Source organism: Hemiscyllium ocellatum, chromosome 8 (assembly GCF_020745735.1).
Source record: "Hemiscyllium ocellatum isolate sHemOce1 chromosome 8, sHemOce1.pat.X.cur, whole genome shotgun sequence".
Taxonomy (NCBI): Eukaryota; Metazoa; Chordata; class Chondrichthyes; order Orectolobiformes; family Hemiscylliidae; genus Hemiscyllium; species Hemiscyllium ocellatum.
In genome coordinates this window covers 49,361,509-49,386,338 of record NC_083408.1, presented here as the reverse complement: position 1 = coordinate 49,386,338, position 24,830 = coordinate 49,361,509, and the positions used below count along the sequence as shown (strand labels likewise).

The 24,830-nt window shown below is 42.0% G+C and overlaps 1 protein-coding gene across 3 annotated transcripts in view; it reads right to left on the bottom strand.

Annotated features, from left to right (window-relative positions):
* dph6 (diphthamine biosynthesis 6) overlaps positions 1 to 21,188 on the bottom strand; it is a 294,336-nt gene extending 273,148 nt beyond the window's left edge. For all 3 annotated transcript variants that reach the window (XM_060828371.1, XM_060828372.1, XM_060828373.1), the window contains exons 1-3: positions 20,552 to 21,188; positions 17,970 to 18,064; positions 4,544 to 4,728 (exon numbers count right to left, since the gene is read on the bottom strand). In XM_060828371.1, coding sequence (XP_060684354.1) covers positions 4,544 to 4,728; positions 17,970 to 18,064; positions 20,552 to 20,598 — 327 coding nt within the window. In that variant the 5' untranslated portion in view covers positions 20,599 to 21,188. The remainder of the gene's footprint in view (positions 1 to 4,543; positions 4,729 to 17,969; positions 18,065 to 20,551) is intronic.
* Positions 21,189 to 24,830: the final 3,642 nt, after the last annotated feature.

Genomic DNA, 24,830 nt, shown 5'->3' with positions numbered 1-24,830 from the left:
TTTGTGAAGGATTTCTTATAAAAGCATAAAATGAGCTACCATTGAGTTTTTTTTGTCATGTTAAGAAGTTATTAATACTATACCATTGAATGGACATAAAGTACCTTCAAACGCAGACCATTTTAACAGTTAGGTGTAAAGAGCATTTCATAATGGGAATGAAACCACCCCTAAAATATAAACTTAGTGATTTAGCTTCATACCCAATGCAGCACTGGTCACTGCAAAGCAAGGTTAAAATGTGTTCACCCACTTTGGGGGAGTTAAGGTGTCTTTTGGAATTATTAAACGAGATGTATACGTACGTAAAAAGTACTAACACCCAAGAATGTCCAACTGCCAGAAGCACCTGTGAAAGACAGCTGTCAGGCTACCATGGTACTTAAATCCCATTTCACAATTTTGTGCTTAACAGCTACAAGCAGTAAAAGAATCATTGATAATGGAATGATGATTTCCAAATCTTGCTGTTCTAAGGGACTGTGCAGTTGAATCAAATTCTTATTGTTTTTATTATTTGTTTAGCTCAAGAACTATAACTGTAGTAAATGAGTTATGTAGGGGAGGAAGTGGCATTGTGGTAATATCACTGAACTATAATCCAGAACTCTGAGATAACATTCTGGGATTGTGGGTTTGAAGGTTTTCTTCAAGCTGGGTGCAAGACATAGATATTAGTCAGGTCACTTGCTAAAGACACCTCAGAAAATCATTATCTTGAGAACAACATTCTGAAAATATTGCTCGCACAGACCATATTTTGATTCATTGGTCAGTCAAGGTCTGTTCCAGCACTATATGGAACGAATAACAGAAAATATTCCTGGGTGTGTCCATATTGCTGATGACATTGAGGTGAAGTGCAAAAACAAAGAAGCGTACAACCAGAATTCAAATTCAATGAATGTGACCTCTTGTCATAAAGGACTTGTTTTCAATGGTGAGAAATTCCAGGTGAATCAACTAATTTAACTTATTTGGCTTTATCTGCTCAAGTTTTCAACCTCGGCAAACTCTAAGATTGGTCAGAGTATTGAGTACAGCAGTTGGAAGGTCATGTTGCAACTGTACAGGACATTGGTTAGGCCACTGTTGGAATACTGCGTGCAATTCTGGTCTCCTTCCTATCAGAAAGATGTTGTGAAACTTGAAAGGGTTCAGAAAAGATTTACAAGGATGTTGCCAGGGTTGGAGGATTTGAACTATAGGAAGAGGCTGTTTTCTCTGAAGCATCAGAGGCTGAGGGGTGACCTTATAGAGGTTTACAAAATTATGAGGGGCATGGGTAGGATAAATAGACAAAGTCTTTTCCCTGGGGTCAGGGAGTCCAGAACTAGAGGGCATAGATTTTTAGGGTGAGAGGGGAAAGATATAAAAGAGACCTGAGGGGCAACTTTTTCACACAGAGGGTGGTACGTGTATGGAATGAGCTGCCAGAGGAAGTGGTGGAGGCTGGTACTATTGCAACATTTAAAAGGCATTTGGATGGGTATATGAATAGGAAGGGTTTGGAGGGATATGGGCCGTGTGCTGACAGGTGGGACTAGATTGGGTTGGGATATCTGGTCGGCATGGATGGGTTGGACCGAAGGCTCTGTTTCCATGCTGTACATCTCTGTGACTCTAAGTATAACACATGTCTAATCTCTGTAATAAAGAAGACCTGCAGAGTTTCTGATTTTTTAAAAATCATCCTGACAACACACATGTAAAACTTTTTCGACATCAATACATCTCAAAAAGGGCTAGGAGTGTGCAACATGGAATCCAAAGGCAATTGCAAGCACCATCCAATCATACCAACAGAGTGTGAAACATTTGTCCTGCTATTCATTATCAGAAGAATCCTATGTATCTGTTTGGTAAGATTTGGTAAATGAATAGAAATGATATGGCTCAAATTATTGATGGGTCACCACTCAGACTACAGTGACTTCTAATAAAGGTGCAGGGATACACCTTTGTCTGCTACAAGCCTGGTCCCAAATTAACTACGTTGGACACACGAAGCATGTTACTACATCCAAATAAGGACACTCTGGACTTGCAAAGAGACAGTACAAATATCAAGTTGAAAGATGTGTTTAAAACTGCATTGATGAAATTTTGTCAGCTCAAATACAATCAATTTCAGGAAGCAATACCAAATGATCCATGACTGAAGGCACTATGGAAGATTATCAGAGAAGGACAGCCTGGCATAGCACAAGAGGTGAAAATGTGTTGCTGGAAAAGAGCAGCAGGTCAGGCAGCATCCGAGGAACAGGAGAATCGACGTTTCGGGCATAAGTCCTTCTTCCTGAAGAAGGGCTTATGCCCGAAACGTCAATTCTCCTGTTCCTCGGATGCTGCCTGACCTGCTGTGCTTTTCCAGCAACACATTTTCAGCTCTGATCTCCAGCATCTGCAGTCCTCCTCGAAGATAACACAAGAGGTGCCAGACACCCTCATATGAACCAAGTATTTCAATATGCATAATCATTAAAAGGGAACAAATGCATGTACATGCCAGTATATATTGCCACAGCTACATCAGGGATATATGGGCACAAAGCAAACAAGATGCCTGATGTGGAAAACTGTATTTTTACCACGATTCAACAATAGATATATGCAAAGAATACCAGAATAGCCAACCACAGCAACATAAGGAGCCTGTACACTCACAAGAATGACAGTCCTTTTGTCTAAAATCACAACAGATTATGGACAATACCTACTGAAGGTTTTCACCTGGTAGCTGATTAATTTTCCAAATTTCCATTAATCAGAAAATTAAAGGCCACACCAAGTGCATCCATGGCTGATACAATGAGTACAACATTCAGTCTGTTCAGTAAACCTGAAAAGATTGTATCTGACAATGAGCCACAATATACAGACAGATATGTTTGTCAAATGGAGCAAACCGTGTGAGAGACTCACCACCTTATCCCAGATCCAACAGTTTCATCAAACAAATGCTCTGCAATGTTAAAACACTGATCAGGAGGCAGAAGGCTACAAAACAGGTCATATTCGTATTAGACATTTCAACTCCGGTCAGAATCTTTTTCCCAGAGTTAAAGTGTCTAATACTAGGAGGTATGCACTGACGGTGAAAGAGATAAAGTTCAAAGGAGACACGAGGAGGAAGTTTTTCTTTTACAGAGATTGATAGGAGTCTGGACTGCACTGCCGTATTGCTATGCTACTTCTAAGAGCCATACTTCTAGATATGGATTTTACATCACCAGCAAAGATCATACTTGGAAAGTAAATTATGAAACTCTACCAAGCTCTCATATGCCTAGGGTTTCAGAAGTACAGGACAAGCTTCTCAATAAACAAAGGAATATGAAGATTGCACATTTAGATGAAACATGCAGGCACAGAACTACATAAGAGTCATTCACGTCCGATCCAAGGAGTATGTTCATTTGCAAAGGTATTCAAACGGTGCAGCAAACCTAGATCCTACAAACACACAATATCTAATGTAGCAGTGTTGAGGAGAAACAGAAGCCAACTTAGGGAACTGTACAGTACTCCAACTGTGAATGAACATACACAAAGATAAACTGGGTTAATGAAACTCTAAGACAACTTTCACTACAACCAACATTGTAGCAACATGCAAGAGATGAACGTACAAGTTGATAAAAACCAAGTGTGATGTCTAGAAATCCATAAAGTAATACTATTATAAAACTCAGAAGGATTGACAAACCATTTGTTTGCACACAGACTCAAACTTGTAAATTTTACAATTCATGTATCTGTGTAAAGTGATTTGCAATTACCAAATATGCATATATTTTTACTCTTAGAGGAGACAATTTTACCTTGGGTAAAAACAGGGATGTTATATCATGTCTTTCAGAGCTGAGTATGCAAATGAGCCAAGGACTAGAATGTCAGCACATGACAAACAATCATGAGAATCCAAGCAGCAGCATGTGATATATCCACTAGTGCTCTGTATCCACTAATTATCAGTTTGTCTCTTAAAAAAACTTATTAAAAGATTTTCTAATAAATAAAACCAATACTACTAACCAATCTAATGTAAGGGTGATACTTCTTTTAAAGAACACATCACAAGAATATGACAACAAAACCATAAATAAAATCAACTTCTTGATAAATGTACTCAAGAATTGCCTAAAACAAGTTTCCCAGTGTTGTGAAAAACATGTGAAATTGTTTTATGTTGATAATAAATTACTGAAATAATTATTAATGAACTCAGGTCAAACTTTTTAACTTCTTTTGTCTACTAATGCAGACTCAGAATAAAATACACTGAGAAATATGAACAAATGCAAGTGTAGTACAAAATACACCATAGAACATCTTTCAAGCCAGCATTTATTGTTTAGTCACGAACTGTAATACATGCATTCTGATTTACACATTTCAAGACCAACACATAGTTTCTGTGATATATATTTGTTCAAATACTATTACTCCTTTTGTGAATGAAATATGATGGCAAAGTTCATAAATATTTACAAGAGAACGCAAAAATAATATAACAATATGCAAAATATTTCATCAGTACCTTAACAGTTTTCAGAAGATGGTAAAGGTCTTCCACTTCATCACCTTCACATTTGTTGTAATTTCTTCCAATTGCCAGGCTGCTACCTTGGATAGTGTGACGGTACAGTGGCAAGCCAATGGCTTCAGAATACAGATCGATAGCTTCATGTCCCACAGTCTGATACATGTAACTGTCAAGCTCATCTACAGGAATAAACAGTAAGTCAATAAGACAGTAGCTTAAGGAAAATCAAGACAGTGAACCTTATTGACATCTGTACTTATTCACTTACTTCTAAACTTAAAACAGAATATTTTGATATGGCAAAGCTAATAATGTGCATAAATTTTATGAATGAAGCAATACTTCAAAACTTATTTTATAAAATTAGGTATTTGAGTTCACAGTATTGGAAGTACTTGTCATATTTCTGTGACTTGAACAATCCCTTTGGTGATAGTGAATTGGCTCATTTCTTTAAATTCATTGAGCCTGCTGCCAAAAGGTCCAAACTATGTTAAGGTTTCTTAAGCCGTTACTCTGTTAGGTGCTTATAGTTTGCTGTATTTGAAAAAAAACTGTTTAATATTCTACAGCTTATGTACTATATGCCACTAAAGACATTTTATGTTTATTTATTGATTCTTGTCAAGTGAGAAGCTTTGGCAAGGCAGCATTCACTACCTTTCTCAAGGCACTCTGAAGGTCTAAAGTATCAATAGCACTATGTGAAAATGAATGCACTTGGGTGATGCAGCAAGCAAGGAGGTAGTGAAAGAGCTGGGCTTCACAGCAACCTTTAGGGCCAGAGCAAACAAACTAAATTCTTAAAACTAAATTTCAGAATTTGCCATGGCAGAATTTTAATTAACAATGCCTGCATGTTCTCAATTCACCAGGCCATTGTATATTGCTCAGCTAAATTCTGACCATACGTCCATTGAATAATATTATTCTATTTTCTTTTATGATCATGAAATTAAAAATTACCATTTTAGAAACTCATTTAATGTCACTGGACCAGTAATCCAGAAACCGAGATTCATGCTCTGGGGACATGAGCTTGAATCCCACCAAAGCAGTTGATGAAATCTGAATTCAATTAATAAATCTGGAATAAAAAAATATAAGGAGGATAGTAAAAGCTTTTTTAGGTATGTGAAAAGAAAAAAAAATGGTTAAGACTGAAATTGGGCCCTTGAAGACAGAAATGGGTGAATTTACGATGGGTAACAAGGATATGGCAGAAGAGTTAATAGGTACTTTGGATCTGTCTTCACAGGGGATGACACAAGCAATCTCCAAGATGTAATAGTGGCTGAAGGACTTAGGGTAATGGATGAACTGAAGGGAATTTATATTAGGCAGGAAATGGTCCTGGATAGACTGCTAGGTCTGAAGGCTGATAGGTCCCTGGGACCTGATGGTCTGCATCCCAGGATACTTAAGGAGGTGGCTCTAGAAATCGTGGATGCATTGGTAATCATTTTCCAATGTTCTATCGATTCAGGATCAGTTCCTGCAGCTAATGTTGTCCCACCTTTCGAGAAGGGAGGGAGAGAGAAAACAGGGAATTATAGACTGGTTAGCCTGACATCAGTTGTGGGAAAGACGCTGGAGTCAATTATAAGAGATGAAATTACAACTCATTTGGATAGCACTAACAGAATAGGTCAGAGTCAGCAAGGATTTACGAGGGGGAATCGTGCTTGACTAATCTTCTGGAATTTTTTGAGGATGTAACTATGAAGATGGACAAGGGAGAGCCAGTGGATGTAGTGTATCTGGACTTTTAGAAAGCCTTTGATAAGGTCCTAATTAGGAGATTAGTGGGCAAAATTAGGCACATGGTATTGGGAGCAAGATACTGACTTGGATTGAAAATTGGCTGACTGACAGGAAGCAAAGAGTAGTGATAAACAGGTCCTTTTTGGAATGGCAGGCGGTGACCAGTGGGGTACCACAAGGTTTGGTGCTGGGCCCTCAGCTGTTTACTATATACATCAATGATATAGATGAAGGCATTAAAAGTAATATTAGCAAATGTGCTGATGAGACAAAGCTGCGTGGCAGGGTGAAATGTGAGGAGGATGTTATGAGAATACAGGGTGAGTTGGACAGGCTAGGTGAGTGGACAGATGCAGTTTAATGTGGATGAATGTGTGGTTATCCACTTTGGTGGCAAGAACAGGAAGGTAGATTACTATCTAAATGAAGTCAAGTTAGGTAAAGGGGAAGTACAACGAAATCTGGGTGTTCTTGTATATCAATCAATGAAAGCAAGCTCACAGGTACAGCAGGTAGTGAAGAAAGCTAATGGGATGCTGGCCATCATAACAACAGGAATTGAGTATAGCAGCAAAGAGGTCCTTCTGCAATTGTACAGGGCCCTGGTGAGACCGCACCTGGAGTACTGTGTGCAGTTTTGGTTTCCAAATTTGAGGAAGGACATTCTGGATATTGAGAGAGTGCAGCGTAGGTTCAGGAGGTCAATTCCCAGAATGGAGAGACTATCAAATGTTGAAAGATTGGAACGGCTGGGCTTGTATACACTTGAATTTAGAAGGATGAGAGGGGATCTGAATGAGACGTAGAAAATTATTAATGGATTGGACACTCTGGAGGCAGGAAGCATGTTTCTGCTGATGGGTGAGTCCAGAACCAAAGGACACAGTTTAAAAATAAGGGGTAGGCCATTTAGAACAGAGTTGAGGAGAAACTTCTTCACCCAGAGAATAGTGGATGTATGGAAGCTCTATCCCCGAAGGCAGTGAAGGCCAATTCTCTGGATACTTTCAATAAAGAGATGATAGAGCTCTTAGAGATAGTGGAATCATGGATTATGGGAAAAAGGCAGGAACAGGATACTGAATGTGGATGATCAGCCATGATCATAATGAATGGTGGTGTTGGCTCGAAGGGCCGAATGGCCTACTCCTGCACCTACTGTCTATTGTTTAAAGCTAGTCTCAGTAGCACTTCCCTCAACTGTCACACAAAAAAAAATCAGATTCACAATCCTTTAAGAAAGGAAAACTTCCATCCTACTTAGTCTGGATGGCATGTGACTCCAGATCATCAGTAATATTGATGACTCTTAAATGAACATCTCAGATAGTCTAACCAGCCACTCGGTTCACTTGCAATTAGGAATGGCACACAAATGTTGGTTTTAATAGTGCTTAAAGTGATAGAACTCAACAGGAATAAATCAACAAAAGATTCAATCAAAATAACTTCTACACACTAACAGCCATCATCCTAAACACACCTTCAGGTGGGTCGTGAGTCTTATGCTTTAGTATCACATATGCACAAAGCTCGAACATTTTGATGAGGCAGTTACAAGCCTATTTACTGGATTTTGGATTTCAATCTCAGATTGAATTTAACAATTGACACAGTACTCATTACAATGGAATCCCCTATAACTTTTCTTCCACCTCCCCTTCCAAGTATAGTAACTCCTGAACTTACGCAATTTTAAACCAGAGATTCAACATTTATTTGCAAAGAATTCATTACCTCAGTACTCTTAAAAGTTTAAATTTCTTTGCTGACAGATTTAAAACTTTCAACCTTTACCTTTCAACCTCGCCACATCACATCTTGCAATCTTCTTCTGACTCCTACACACATAGAACTACCTTCTCTCCCCTAGTCCTCCTTTGCGGGCTCTTTCTTTCCCCACCATACCGCACTTTGCAGTCTCCTTCTCCCAACCTCTTTGGAGCCTGCTTCTCCTTTTCAACCATTCCCTCCGCAGCCGCTTTCTTCCTTACCAGTCTTGTAGCCTCCATCAGCCCTTCTTGCATTCTTTACTGCCAGCTTTTTCCTCTCAAACCTTCTTGCAGCTAGTTCCTCCTAATGTCTCACCTTTTCCAGACTTGCCAGGTAGATCTTTCACAGAGACCCTTCTTGCCTTGACAAAGAGTGGCACTCAGCTCTGCATCTCAGACTTGTCAAGTTCTCCATCCTAGCCGAAGATGCCTCCCTCACAGTCAACACTTACCTTCCTAACTACTAGCTACTCCTTCAATCACAGGTTGGTGCTTGGTTCACTGGTGAAGAGTCTGTGATTGGAGAAGCAGCTTATATCCATTTCCTACCTCTTTACTTATGGAAGAGGAGCTGGATCTTTGCTCTGGTTAGGTGCCCCAAAATACATTTACTTTGACATTTGGCGATTTTTGAAGGTGGTCTTGTCCACACATATACTTTCAGCAGTGCATTTAAGCACAATTAGAAAAAAAGACTCCATTTCATAGCAGCTAACTTCCAATATCTGAAATTTAAAGGTAAGTGTGATGTTAAAGTGCTGGGAGGTTTGAGTGCCAGTTGGTCAGACAGGGTAGGGTGCCAGGTGTGGAGAGGACAGCATGATAGAGTACAATGCCAAATGAAAAGGGGTAGAGTACCAGATGGGTTTAATGTCAAGTAGGAGGGGTGCCAAATAGATGGGGTCCATATTGGTCATAACAGTAGGAAAAATGGAGATAACAACAGGCCATGCTGAAAGACTGTACGCCATCAGGCTGAAGAGAAACAATTGAAAAGTGGAAAGAGAAGAACACCAAGTGAAAACTCCGTCAGGTTTCCATATTCATGGTGCTTCAATTTCCTGTTCTGACTGTAATTTAATTCTGTACCATCTGTGACAATTGCAATCATTTGAGAATTGGTCAAAGCAGCAAGCAGGACAGATAAAGGGGAAGCAGTAATTGAAACATATTTGGATTTTCAGAAGGCGCTTAGTTAACACTCAAGAAGATAGCAGCCTGTGGTGTTCGTAGTATACTAATAGAAGACAGAGAGTGGAATAAAGATCCTTTTCAGGTGGCAACTTGAAAGCAATGGGGTGCCAAAGGGATCAATATTGGAGGCCACAATTATTTATAATATATATTAGATGAGGAAAACGAATGTACAATAGTTAAGTTTACAGATAAAATAAAAATAGGTGGGAACGCAAGTGGCGAAGATGACTCAAAGAATTTGCAGAGAAATATAGATAAGTTAAGCAAGTGAGCAAATACTTGACAGAAGAAATATAATGTGATTACATGTGAGGTTATGCATTTTGGTCAAAAGAACAGAGGAATTGAACATTATTTAAAGAGAAAAATTGCAGAAAGGGATTTCAGTCCTCGTGCATAAATCACAAAAAGCTAGCATACAAAGTCAGCTTTGTAGAGAAGGCTAATGGAATGTTAATCTTTATTTCAAAGGAACATAATATAAATGTTTTTAATCCTCTATTACCTCCTTTAAGCTTAAATGAGTTGCAACCATCCAAATTCTCTTGATTTATTTTGAACTCTTTTCGACAGTTCCAGATGCAGACAAATTGCACATCAGAAAATTCAACTTCCTCAACAACTCTGGAGTCTACTGTATCAAGTCCCAACATACATCTCCAGTCAATGCTCCTCCAGTGACTCTCTGGCATTTGGCTGTACATTGGTTTGAGGGTCAGAATATTACCAATAGCATGGGTTTGGTCCCTACACAGGCTGAGGTTACCATGAAGGATTGTTCTTCTGGCCAGAGTTTATTGCCAGTCCCTAGGTGCCCTTGGGCAGGTGGTAGTGAACTGCCTTCTTGAACCGCTACAGTTCACCTACTGTGGGATGACCCACAATGCCATTAGGGAAGGAATTCCAGGATTTTGACCCAGCAACAGTGAAGGTTCAGTGATATAGTTCCAAGTCAGAATGGTGGGTGGCTGGAGGGGATTTTGAAGGTGGTGATGTTCCCAAATACCTGTTGCCCTTGTCCTTCTTGACGGAAGTGGTTGTGGGTTTGGAAAATGCCTTGTGAGGATCTTTGATGAATTTCTTCAGTGCATCTTGTAGACAAGACATGCTGCTGCTACTGAGTTTTGTGGTGGAGGGAGTGGATACTGGTAGATGTAGTGCAAACAAATAGGCTCCTTTGTCCTGGATGGTGTCATGTGTCTTGAGCATTGTTGGAGACTGCACTCATCCAGAGAAGCTGGGACTGTTCCTTCACACTCCTGACTTATGCTTTGTAGCTGGTGGACAGGCTTTGGGGATTCAGGAGGTGCATTACTTACTAGAATATTCTTAGCCTTTGACCTATTTTTGTAACCTCTGTGTTTATGTGTCAAGTTCAGTTGAGTTTCTGGTCAATGATAACCCCCAGAATGTTGATAATGGGGGATTCAGAGATGGTAACATCATCGAATGTCATGGGGCTGTGGTTAGATTGTCTCTTGTTGGTGATGGTCATAGCCTGGCACTGTGTTGTATGAACGTTACTTGCCACTTGTCAGCCCAAGCCTGGACATTGCCCAGAACTTGCTGCATTTGAACATAGACGGCTTCAATATCTGAGGAGTTGCCAATGGTGCTGGACATTGTGCAATCATTAGTAAACATCCCTACTTCTGACCTTATGATGGAGGGATGATCATTGATGAAGCAGCCGAAGATGGTTGGGCCAAGGACAGTATCCTGAGGAACTCTTGCAGAGATGCCCTGGAGCTGAGTTGATTGAGCTTCAACAACCACGACCATCTTCCTATGCTTTACATACTTTTATAGTTTGCTAGGTGTTCAATAAGACACACAGATGAATGGTGCATTTACCTCCCTGAAGGACATTAAACAGGTTGTGTTTGGAACTTTATGGTCACCTTTTTTTTAAAAAAGCTCCATCCAAATTGCCAATTCATCATAGCAGGGCTTGAACTCATTTGCAGGATTAATAAATCAAACCTCAGTTTTCAGCATTATGAACACTGTCCAACAGGTTCCTTAAAAAATACAATTCATAAAATGCATTGCTTTTAAATATTCTTAACTTTGGAAGCTCATTAAGGCAAGGATGGGAAAAGAACTTCCACCATTACATCCAGTGTAAACTTCAAACATGTAGTGCAAATAAAGCAAAACTAAATAAAATAAAGTGTCTATAATTTTCATTAACAACCTGTGTGAACCCTAATCTTAATCTGAATTATGCTGACATTTGGATAAGTACATGAATAGGAAATGTTTGGAGAGATATGGGCCAGTAGCAGGCAGATGGAACCAGTTTAGTTAGGGATTATGTTCAGCATGGACTAGTTGGACCAAAGGGTCTGTTTGCATGCTATATGACTCTTTTATGTCTGCTAAGTCAAAAGCTTGCAAGTTCAAACTCCACTCCAAAATTTGAGCACATAAATTAACATGGCTTTCCAGTTCAGTACTCGAGAATAGTTCCAAATATACAGTAATTCATGGAATTTCAATACTACTTGCTATTATTTAAAGAATAATCAAAACAGATTAAATGGTCATTCACTATATTGCTGTTGATGGAATTCTCTCAAATTAGCTGTCAAGTTTATCTATGTAACTTATCGCACTTCAACAATAATTCAGTCGGTGCTTTGAGATGTGACGAGGTGTTGTATAAACACAAGGCTTTCTTTACTCTTTTTCACTGCCAATTGATTTGAGTTTGCTGAAACTAATTTAATACAGAAACTAATGGTCAGCACAAAGAGACTTTCATCACACCTAAACTGAGGCAAGAGGACAGGAGGTTAATGCTGTGGACCACCTATTTAATTTCTTTGTGTTTTTAATGTTTATGTTTTCTTAAACAGAGCTTTGCTGGTCACCACAGATAAGCTTTCACACAGCAGTTCCTGCTCCTATCTAAGGTAACTGAATTAACATGAAGAAATACCTAAAGTAGCCCACACTAATGCTCGAAATTACTGACAATAACTTCACTTCAAAATATTTACAGAAACACTTTTAGAGCTGCTTGAGCTTATATCTCATTATTTCAATGTCAATAAACAAAAATGGAAGATTCTAACAAAAAAGGATATTAAAAAATGAACATAATGTTTATTTTCCCAAAAAGTTCTCAAATCTCTTTAAAATACTCTATCTTCCACAATAGGAACAATGAGGTGCGGTTTACCATTCTTATTCGATCTTTATATTTGGTTGGTAATTCAGACTTTGAGTTTTGCAGCAAAATGCATTTTATTAAAATTTTTCATCTTGCATTTATCAGAGCAATTCACAAGAATACCAATTTAACAGAAAACTAAATTATATTGTATGAAAGGTGAATGCTGATCATTTGCTAAGTGCAATCTGATTAGTCAAGGCATTGTAATGGAAACGTTGCTAGATAATTATCATGATAATTATTGATGAACAAACCACTTCCAAACTAATCAGCACACTTTTGGAATGGCCTTGAAAATCATAATGACATCCTCTGTGATAGTTTATCAGGGTCACAGTCACTCCACATCCTTCTTGAGGTAAAAACAATGACTGCAGGTGCTGGAAACCAGATTCTGGATTAGTGGTGCTGGAAGAGTACAGCAGTTCAGGCAGCATCCAAAGTGCAGCGAAATCGACGTTTCGGGCAAAAGCCCTTCATCAGGAATGAAGGCAGTGAGCCTGAAGTGTGGAGAGATAAGTTAGAGGAGGGTGGGAGTGGGGAGAAAGTAGCATCGAGTACAATGGGTGAGTGGGGGAGGGGATGAAGGTGATAGGTCAGGGAGGAGAGGGTGGAGTGGATAGGTGGAAAAGGAGATAGGCAGGTACGGCAACTCTGGACAAGTCATGGGGACAGTGCTGAGCTGGAAGTTTGGAACTAGGGTGAGGTGAGGAAGGGGAAATGAGGAAACTGTTGAATCCACATTGATGCCCTGGGGTTGAAGTGTCCTGAGGCGGAAGATGAGGCATTCTTCCTCCATGCGTTTGGTGGTGAGGGAGCGGTGGTGAAGGAGGCCCAGGACCTCCACGTCCTCGGTAGAGTGGGAGGGGGAGTCGAAATGTTTGGCCATGGGGCGGTGTGGTTGATTGGTGCGGGTGTCCCGGAAATGTTCCCTAAAGCGCTCTGCTAGGAGGCGCCCAGTCTCCCCAATGTAGAGGAGACCGCATCGGGAGCAACGGATACAATAAACGATATTAGTGGATGTGCAGGTGGGTGTGGAAGGCTCCTTTAGGGCCCTGGATAGAGGTGAGGGAGGTGGTGTGGGCACAGGTTTTACAGTTCCTGCGGTGGCAGGGGAAAGTGTCAGGATGGGAGGGTGGGTTGTAGGGGGGCGTACAAACCTTCGCATAAATCTTCCGTAATTACACTGGCACCACTCCCCACCTCTTTCTCCGCTACATTGATGACTGCATTGGCGCCACCTCGTGCTCCCGTGAGGAGGTTGAGCAATTCATCAACTTCACCAACACATTCCACCCTGACCTTAAATTTACCTGAACCATCTCTGACACCTCCCTCCCCTTCCTGGACCTCTCCATCTCCATTAATGACGACCGACTTGACACTGACATTTTTTACAAACCCACCCACAGCTACCTGGATTACACCTCTTCCCACCCTACCTCTTGCAAAAATGCCATCCCGTATTCCCAATTCCTCCGACTCCACCGTATCTGCTCCCAGGAGGACCAGTTCCACCCATAGAACACACCAGATGGCCTCCTTCTTTAGAGATCACAAGTTCCCTTCCCAAGTGGCTAAAGATGCCCTCCAACACATCTCGTCCACATCCAGCAGCTCTGCCCTCAGACCCCACCCCTCCAACTGTAACAAGGACAGAACTCCCCTGGTGCTCACCTTCCACTCTACAAACCTTCGCATAAACCAAATCATCTGCCGACATTTCCGCCACCTCCAAAAAGACCACACCACCAGGGATATATTTCCCTCCCCGTCCCTTTCCGCAAAGACTGTTCCCTCCGTGACTACCTGGTCAGGTCCACGCCCCCCTACAACCCACCCTCCCATCCTGGCACTTTCCCCTGCTACTGCAGGAATTGCAAAACCTACACCCACACCTCCTCCCTCACCTCTATCCAAGGCCCTAAAGGAGCCTTCCACATCCAAAGTTTTACCTGCACATCCACTAATATCATTTATTGTATCCGTTGCTCCCGATGCGGTCTCTTCTACATTGGGGAGACTGGGCGCCTCCTAGCAGAGCGCTTTAGGGAACATCAACCACACCACCCCATGGCCCAACATTTCGACACCCCCTCCCATTCTGCTGAGGACATGGAGGTCCTGGGCCTCCTTCACCGCCGCTCCCTCATCACCAGATGCCTGGAGGAAGAACGCCTTATCTTCCGCCTCGGAACACTTCAATCCCAGGGCATCAATGGGGACTTCAATAGTTTCCTCATCTCCCCTTCCTCACCTCACCCTATTCCAAACTTCCAGCTCAGCACTGTCCCCATGACTCGTCTGAACTTGTTGTACCTGCCTAGCTTCTTTTCCACCTGTCCACTCCACCCTCTCCTCCCTGACCTATCACCTTCATCCCCTCCCCCACTCACCCATTGTACTCTATGCTACTTTCTCCCCACCCCCATCCTCCTCTAGTTTATCTCTCCACGCTTGAGGCTCACTGCCTTCATTCCTGATGAAGGGCTTTTGCCCGAAACGTCGATTTCGCTGCCTGAACTGCTGTGCTCTTCCAGCACCACTGATCCAGAACCACATCCTTCTTGGCCTATCTGCAGCCTTCAACACAGTGGAGCACATCAACCAGCTGGGTTCGAAAGGTTGAAGAAGTGATTTATTGAATATCAGTCACAGAATTACCTGTAATGATTCCTATAGAGTCAGAGTCACTAGACAGCACAGAAATAGACGCTTCAGTCCAAGACAAACATAATCCTCCAACTAAATTAGTCCCACCTACCTACTCCTGGCCCATATCCCTCTAAACCTTTTCTACTTGTGTACTTATCCAAATATCTTTTAAATGTAATTGTACCCAAATCACAACTTCCTCAGGAGGTTCACTGCAGAGGCAATGAAAACATTTGCCCCTCGTGTCTTTATTAAATGTTTCTCCTCTCACCTTAAAAATATCCCCTCTAATCTCGAAATCTGACAAGCTTGGGGGAAGATAACTACCACTGACATTACTTATACCCCTCGTTGTTTATAAACTTTTATCAGGTTGTTTTTCAATCTCCGATGTGCCAGTGAAAAGAGTCCTGGCCTTTCTTTTTAGCTCAAACCTTTCACACCCAGCAACGTTCTGGTAAATCTCTCCTGAACCCTCTCCAGCTTAGTAATATCCATCCTATAACTTCTTCCCATTCCCACACTGTGAAATATGATCAATCCCAAGGATCCCTCAGCCCCCTTCTATTTTTCATCTGCTTGCTGCCTCTCAGTGAAATCTACACCGATAGCACTTAGTTTTATCTTAATCCCACCACCCTTGATTCCGTCACCATCTTTGATATGTCAAATTTCCACCTGAATGAGTATATGTTTCCACAAACTAAATACAGGGCATCAGGAAAAATGAAATTGATGTCTTGGATCCCCACGACAAACACAGTACCTGACCATCTACCTACCTAGCAACTGTCTAAATCTGAGAAACTGTCTAAAATTTGCATCTGAAATCAGGTTGAACTTCAGACTACAAATCCATAAAAAATGCCTACCTCCAAAAATTATGAGGAGAAGAAGACGGCTAACTGGATTACAGTGTAGGGAGGCAGTGTGGACCTGATGGGCCAAGTGGTCTCGTTCTGTGCCATAACAGTGATTATGATTCCCACTCTACATCAACTCATCTGCTGCTGAAACACTCATCCATATCTTTATTACTTCTAGACTTGACTGTTCTGCCTTTAAAAAAGTCAAAAGAACTGTGAATGCTGTAAATCAGAAACAAAAATAGAAGTTGCTGCAAAAGTTCAGCAGGTCTGGCAGCATTTGTGAAGAGAAATCAGAATTAACATTTCAGGTCCAGTGACCCTTCCTCAGAACTGCTCACTATTCTGTAGCTGTCCTAGACAGACTTCACATTGAGTCATAAACCACAGAAACAGACCCTTCAATCCAACTAGTCCATCTTCCAATCTGCGTAAACTCATGCACATCAAAACTCTGTCATCCATACCTAAACTGACACGAAGCCTTGTTCACTCACTGGCCATGTACTTGCTATACTCCAATGACATTTAGTCTGACAATTTCAACATTTTAAATTTCTCGTCTGATTTCCAAGCCTTCATGGCCAGCCCCATCCTAACTAAGCAATCTGTTGCAGGGCTAGAAGCTTTAAAAATCTCGGTATTCCTCCAATTCCTTTATTTCCTCCAGCTTAGGAGACCATGATTGCAGTTGCCTTGGCCCAAAGCTCCAGAGGTCTCTCCCTCCTCCCCTCCCCAGAATGCACTTTAATATGTACCTAATGCATGACTAGATTAGGTTACTTACAGTGTGGAAACAGGCCCTTCGACCCAACAAGTCCACACTGACCCTCCGAAGAGCAACCCACCCAGACCTATTCCCCTACACCTAACACTGTGGGCAATTTAGCACGGCCAATTCACCTGACCTATACATTTTTGGAGTGTGGGAGGAAACTGGAGCACCGGAGGAAACCCACACAGACACGGGGAGAATGTGCAAACTCCACACAGACAGTTGCCTGAGGCGGGAATTGAACCCAAGTGTCTGGTGCTGTTCTTTGACTAAATCTTCAAACTTTTAGTTATATATCTTGAGATCACTGGTCATTTAGCATGAATATTTCGTTTTTTTCTTATTAAACATCTTTCTCCTGATTCAAGACCAGTCTACATGTGCAAGTTGTAGTTTAGACCAAGGTTGAGATAAGTTAAATGGTGCTGGCAGAATCCATGATAAGCATCAATGAGGTTGAGGAAGTATTGTTTGACATGTTGTTGATGAGTCTTCCTACCTCTTTGCTTCTAATTGAAAGGAGCTGACAGAATACAGAATAGTAATTCGTCACATTAGATTTGTCCTATTTTATTTGGATAAGATAGACCAGTGCAGTAACAATGCAGCTGGGAACAATTTGAAATATGGCTATTGCATGTTGACTGCAGCAGTTCCAAGTTGAGAGCATTGGGATAGATCACTACATAGGGTGGCAAGTGGCTCAGTGGTTAGCGCTGCTGCCTCACAGCGCCAAGGACCTGGGTTCAACTCCAGCCTCAGGCAACTGTTTGTGTGGAGTTTGCACATTCCCTCCGGGTGCTCCAGTTTCCTCCCACAGTGCAAAGATGCACAGGTTAGACACATTAGTTAGTGGTAAATATAGGGTAGGATGGGTTGCTCCCCAGAGGGTCAGTATGGACTCGTTGGGCAGAAGGGCCTGTTTCCACACTACAGAGTTTCTAATAAAAAAATTGGAATTCCACTTCAAATAGAGTGATTGTACTTGTGAGCAATTCACACCACCTGCAGTCTACAATTTCAAACTTTATCCATGAAGGACATTAACAACAGGCCTTGCAATGGATTCACACACTCCAGTCTATTTGCTCAGAGAATACGACATACAAAGTTGTGTAGCATATACATTGACCTTCTATGGCAAGCTTGAAAGTACAGGCAATATGGGGGAAAAAAAAGGGTGAATATTGTATAGATAGGAAAGGCTTACCTTTGTGTTGAGCAGGTCTTAAATTAGCTAATGCCACCACTTCATGTCCAGCTGCTACACACTGCATCATGTTGTAACAGCTGTCCTTTCCACCACTACAAAGAGAAAATCAAAATCTATTTATTTTCTGTAAGAAAAGCCCATAGGCACTTCTTTACCATTATCTCTACACATTCAATTATAAATGGAAGCATTTCAGCTCAGATTAAACAAAACATGACTTTAGCTCAATCCCTTGCCTTATAAGCTAATACAAACATCAGTATCCACAATTAGCAGTTATACAATGCCTTTAATGAAGTTAGAAAGGATTCAAGGCACTTTAGTAAAGTATCATGTGATAAAAAGTAACACTGGGCCAAACAATGTAGCATTAGGAGGGGTTACTAACAGTGAATTAAATTCTCAAGGAACGTAGAATAATTTGGAAAAGGAACTCCAGAGTCAAAAGCTCAAAAACAATAGCCATTCAGAGTGTCATAGAGATATACTGCATAGAAACAAACCATTTGGTCCAACTCGTCCATCCCTAAATAATCTAGTCCTTCTTGCCAGCATTTAGCCCATATCCCGCTAAACCCTTCCTATTCATGTACCCATCCAAATGCATGTTAAATGTTGTAATTGTACCAGCCTCCACCACTTTGACAATTCATGCCAAACACACACCACCTTCTGTGTGAAAAAGTTACCCCTTAGGTCCCTTTTATATCTTTCATCTCTCACCTAAAACCTATGCCCTCTCGTATTGGACTCCCCTACCCCAGGGAAAAGACCTTGTTGATTTACCCTATCCATGCCCCTCATGATTTTATAAACCTCTCCAAGGTCACCCCTTAGTCTCCCACACTCCAGGGAAAATAGCCCCAATCTGTTCAGCTTCTCCCTGTAGCTCAAACCCTCCAACCGTGGCAAGATCCTTGTAAATCTTTTCTGAACCCTTTCAAATTTCACAACATCTTTCCATTAGGAGGGAGACCAGGACTGAACACAGAATTCGTGGGATAAAGAAATGTTCAGGTTGTATAAAAGGGCACAGTTGAAGGGAGACAAAGTTTTCATATCACCGTTGGGCCAGAGAGATAGAAAAGGGGACACCACGGAGAGAGGTGAACATGAGGATTGGATTTTTAAATTTGAATCAGAAGGAGACTGGGATCCAACGGTAATCAACAAGCACAGAGGTGATTGATGAGAAAAACAGCAGAGTGGCAACTTGGTCAGGTTGGAGGATGAAGCTCAGGACAGCAACAACAGAATTGTCAACTGAAAATGCTAAAGCTATGGGTAAGATTTCAACAGACTGGTTTGGGCAAGGTTTCAGAAATAGATGGGGTTAAGCACAGGTAGTACCACAGTACAGTTGAAAGTATGCAGTCATTATGATGAAATGCATGCAGGTTTGTAAGCTCATTTCCAAAGGATCAAAGTGGATACCAAGACAACAAACAATCAAACCCAAGGCAGTGATTAGCAAAAGGGTTGGAACTGGTGGTAAAGGAATAGTTGGTGACAGGAGTCAAACACTTTCATCTTATCAATGTTTAACTGGAGGAAATTGAGCTTCATTGAGAACCAGATATGTACAGTTTGACAATGGAGAAATTAGAGGGGTGGAGTGGAGTTATTTGAGCACACATGGAAACTGATGCGATGTTTGCTATGATGTCACCCCCAGGTTCAGCACATGTGAGGAAGAGGATAAATCAAGAGAAGGTTCTTGGTGTACCCTAGAGGTCATGGTACCAATCTAGGAACAGAACTCATCACTGGTAATATTCTGAATGTAGCAGAATTAGCAAAAGTGAAGATCATTCCAATGAATTGGATAGCAAAGACTTAGAAGCAAAAATTACAGTCACCAACATGTGAAGTGTCAAAAAGTTAAGACAGGTGAGAAGTAATAATCCTCTACAGAGGAAGCCATTTTTAACTTTAATTGCAGCTTTATCAGTAGTGCCAAAGGAAGAAACTTTCTCGGATATTCAGCTATGAGAAAGGTGTACAGGAGCTGGAAAAGAAGAAACACTTTCAAGAAGGGGAAAAGACAGATTGGAGATGGAGTGATGCTTGGCAAGAATTAAAGTGGACTGAGATGCAAGGACAATGGTTCTGAAACGGAGGCAAACATTGCTTGAAAAGAGGGTTCTGATTGCAATAATTGGCTGGCATACAGGCTACAAGAAGAAACCGAGTGAACAGCAAGTTTCATGGGAATGGGGTCAAAAGCTATCAAGATGGAAGACCAGAGAAATTTTAAAAATGACACTTTGTTTAAGAAATGCAAAACAGATGATCTCAAGCTTCTTAGCAAGAAGCCCATGAGTTCATTACACTTGTAGAAGACAACATTTGGGACAATGGAGAGACATAGTTATGAAGGAAAGGGATTACATTCCAGAACTAAATTTTGGAATAATGAGTGATTTTTGACAGACCGATTGAGCCCAACATGGCTGGCTGGATCACATCAAGCAAGGTATGGCAATGGGTATGCAGATAGTTAATTCCACACAACAGGAACACAAGGCAACAGCATTTTAGTTTTAAGAAGAACTATTGCTGTTTTGAAGGTAATTTACCTTATTAAAGCAACTACTTTCATTTTGTTCAGAAGGGAGTAAATCATGTGGGGTTTTCAAGATCAGTGAGAAATTCAAGCTCTGTCTGAGTGTCTATCTAATCTAGGAACCTCACCGACCCAGTCTGCTCCTAGTTTCCCTCTATTGGTCACCTTTCCTATCTATTCATCCTCTTTTTATCCCAGTTATTCCCTCTCTTTCTGGCCCCTTTCTCCTCTCAAAAATATATTACTCTCTCCCCCTCCTCCTTAACTTTCTGTGCCTTTTGTTTCCCTCTAACTTTTTCCACTTTATCTTTTTTCTCTTTCCTTCCCGTTCACTCTCCCTCTCTCTCTCCTTTTTATTTCGTCTCCCTCCCTCTCCCTTTCCCTTTCCCCTTCCCTCTATCTTTCTCTCTTTCCCCTTCTCTCTCTTTCACACCCTCCTTCTTTATCCTCTTCTTTCTCTCTCTCCCTATCCCCTTCTCTCTGTATGTCTCCCTCCCTATCCTATCCTCTTCTCCTTTTCTCTCTCTCTCTCTCTATCCCCTTCCCTATCCCCTTCTCTCTCCCTCTCTCTGTCTCCCTATCCCTCCTTCTTCTTCTTCTTTCTTTCTTTCTTTCTCTCTCTCTCTCTCTCTCTCTCTCTCCCTTTATCTTCTCCCTCCCTATCCCCTTCCCTCTCTCCCCTTCCCCTTTTTCTCTCGCTATCTCGGTATATTTGTGGGGAACACGCTGACTCGGTCCTCAGTGCCAGGACCCCGATTGTTTGCTGCCCCTGCGGCGCCTGATTGAAATCAGCTGCCTGAATGCTCCCGGCGGCTGCAGGAAAGCCGCCGCCAAAACTCCGAGCAGGAAAAGAAAAAGCAGCGGCCACGACTTTCTCGATGCAACTTTTAATCTGAGAAACTAGAGATGTGGGCAAGGAAGTAGTCGACTATTGGCTTAAAGGGGAGTATCATCAATTTAAATTTGGCCAAACAAAAAAAAATCAGAAGGGGAAATGAAATTGGCGAGCACTCAGCAATAGAATGGCATTTACTATTACAATGACGTTCAAGTCATACAATGTATCTGTAATATAATCTTACACATAGTGGCTTAATTGCATTTATCTTTAATGACCCCCATCATTCATCCTGCAGATGTTTCAGCTGGAAGAAAGTGAGGTCTGCAGATCAGAGTCAAAATGTGTGGTGCTGGAAAAGCACAGCCAGTCTGGCAGCATCTGAGGCACAAGAGAGTCAACGCATAAGCTCTTCATCAGGAATGCCCAAGGGGTCTGAGAGATAAATGAGGAGATGAAGCTGAGAGGAAGGTAGCTGGGAATGTAGAGGGTGGAGCAGATAGGTGGGAAGGAAGATGGACAGGTAGGACAGTTCAAGAGGGTGGTGCTGAATTGGAGGGTTGGATCTGGGATAAGGTGGGGGGGGGGGGGGAAAGGAGAAATGAGAAAACTAGTGAAATCAATGTTGATGCCTTGTGGTTGGAAGGTCCCAAGGCAGAAGATGAGGCGGCCTTCCTCCAGGCGTCAGGTGGCAAGGGTTTGGCGGCGGAGGAGGCCCAGGACTTGCATGTCCTTAGTGGAGTGGGAGGGGGTGTTGAAGTGGTCGGCCACAGGGCGTTGGAGTTGTTTGGTATGTATGTTCCAGAGATGTTTTCTGAAATGTTCCACAAGTTGGCTTCCTGACTCCCAATGTAGAGGAGACCACAGCAAGAGCAAAGCACACAGTAGATGAGGTGTTTATATGTGCAGGTGGTGGGGTCTGATTTTAGATGGCGGAGGATGGTGCGTTGTATCTGGAGGTTGGTGGGATGGAAGGTAAGGACCGGGTGTTCTGTCCTTGTTGTGGTTGGAGGGGTGGTGTTCAAGGGCGGAGGTACAGGAAGTGGAGGATATATGCTGGAGGGCATTAGTTCATCAATGGAAGGGGAAATTGTGGTCATAGAGATGTACAGCATGGAAACAGACCCTTCGATCCAACCAGATAACACAACCCAGTCTAGTCACACCTACCAGCACCTGGTCCATATCCCTCCAAACCCTTCCTATTCATATACCCATCTAGATGCCTTTTAAATGTTGTAATTGTACTAGCCTCTACCACTTCCTCTGGCAGCTCATTCCATACACGTACTACCCTATGCATGAAAGTGTTGGCCCTTAGGTCTCTTTTATATCTTTCCCCTCTCACCCTAAACCTGTGCCCTCTAGTTCTGGATTCCCCCACTCCAGGGAAGAGTCTTTGTCTATTTATCCTATCCATGCCCCTCATGATTTTATAAATTTCTCCAAGGTCACCCCTCAACCTCCGATGCTCCGGGGAAAACAGCCCTAGCCTATTCAACCGCTCCCTATAGTTCAAATCCTCAAACCCTGGTAACATCCTTGTAAATCTTTTCTCAACCCTTTCAAGTTTCACAACATCTTTCCAATAGGAAGGAGACCAGAATTGCTGCAATATTCCAAAAGTGGCCTAACCAATTTCCTTTGCAGCTGCAACATGACCTCCCAACCTCTGTACTCCAATACTCTGACTAATAAACTAAAGCATGCCAAATTCCTTCTTCACTAACCTATCTACCTGTGACTCTACTTTCAAGGAGCTGTGAACCTGCACTCCAAGGTCTCTTTGTTCACCAACACTCCCCAGGACTTTACCAATAAGTGTTTAAGTCTGCTAAGATGTGCTTTCCCAAAATGCAGCACCTTGCATTTATCTAAATTAAACTCCATCTGCCACGTCTCAGCCCATTGGTACATCTGATCAAGATCTCTTTGTAATCTGAGGTAACCCTCTTCGCTGTCCACTACACCTCCAATTTTGGTGTAATCTGTATCCCAGTCCCATGTTCCTAACCATGCCCTGAGTTCATCTGCCTTCCCCTGTTCAGCTTCTTACATTGAAATAAATGCAGTTTAATTTATCAGTCCTACTTTGTTCTCCGCTTTGTCCCTGCCTGCCCTGACTGTTTTACTCACTTCTTTTATCAACTGTGCCAGTCTCAGATTGATCTCTATCCTCACCATCTCCCTGGGTTTCACCCCCCTCCCACCTTACTAGTTTAAATCCTCCTGAGCAGATCTAGCAATCTCCCTGCCAGTAAAGTAGTTCCCTTCCAATTCAGGTATAATCCGTCCTTTGTGTACAGGTCACTTCAACCCCAGAAGAGATTCCAGTGATCCAAAAATGTGAATCCTTCTCCAATGCACCAGCTCCTCAGCCATGCACTTATCTGCTCTATCCTCCTACTCCTATCCTCACTAGCTCGCAGCACCAGGAGTAATCCAGATATTACTACTCTCAGGGATCTCCTTTTTAAATTCCTGCCTAACTCTCTACATTCTCCTTTTAGAATCATCTTTTCCTTTCCTACGTTATTAGTTCCAATGTGTACAATGACTTCCTGCTGGTCCCTCTGCCCCTTGAGAAAATTTTGCACCTTCTCTGAGATATCTTGATCCTGGTACCAGGGAGGCAACATACCACTCTGAATTTCCATTGCTGGCGACAGAAATGTCTGTCTGTGCCTCGGACTAGAGAGTCCCCGAACACAATTGATCTCTTGGAACACGACGTACCCCTCACTGCATTAGAGCTAGTCTCGATACCAGAAACTTGGTTGTTTGTGCTACATTCCCCTGAGAATCCATCACCCCTACATTTTCCAAAACAGCATACTTGTTTGAAATGGGGATAGCCACAGAAGACTCCTGCACTATCTGTCTACCTCTCTTACCTTTCCTGGAGTTAACCCATCAATGTGACTCGATCTGAGAATTCCCCCCCCTTCCTATAACTGCCATCCATCACATCCCCTTGCTCTTGTAAATTCCTCATTGCCTCTAACTGCCTCTCCAACCGATCCATTCAATCTGATAGCATTCACAACCAATGACATTTATTGCAGATAGAATCCTCAGTAACCCGTTAGCTCTCTTTAAACTCCCACATCCAACAAAAAGAGCATATCACTCTACTAAAAGCCATTTTTGCTTCTTTTAATCTACAGACCCAGAAAACAACACTGTCTTATTCCTCTACAAAACTCTGCTCCAGGCTAACTTAATACTTATGGTTTATATTTTTAAGTTTTTTTGAAGTAGGAGGCCATCTGGGATGTTCTGGAGTGGGATTCGTCCTCCTAGGAGCAGATATGGCGGAGCGAGAGGAATTGAAACGAAGGGATAGTGTTTTTACAGGAACAGAGGGTGGGAGGAGGTGTAGTCCAGGTAGCTGTAGGAGTCAGTGGGGGTTTGAAGTAGATATCCGTGTTGAGTCGGTTGCCAAAAATGGACA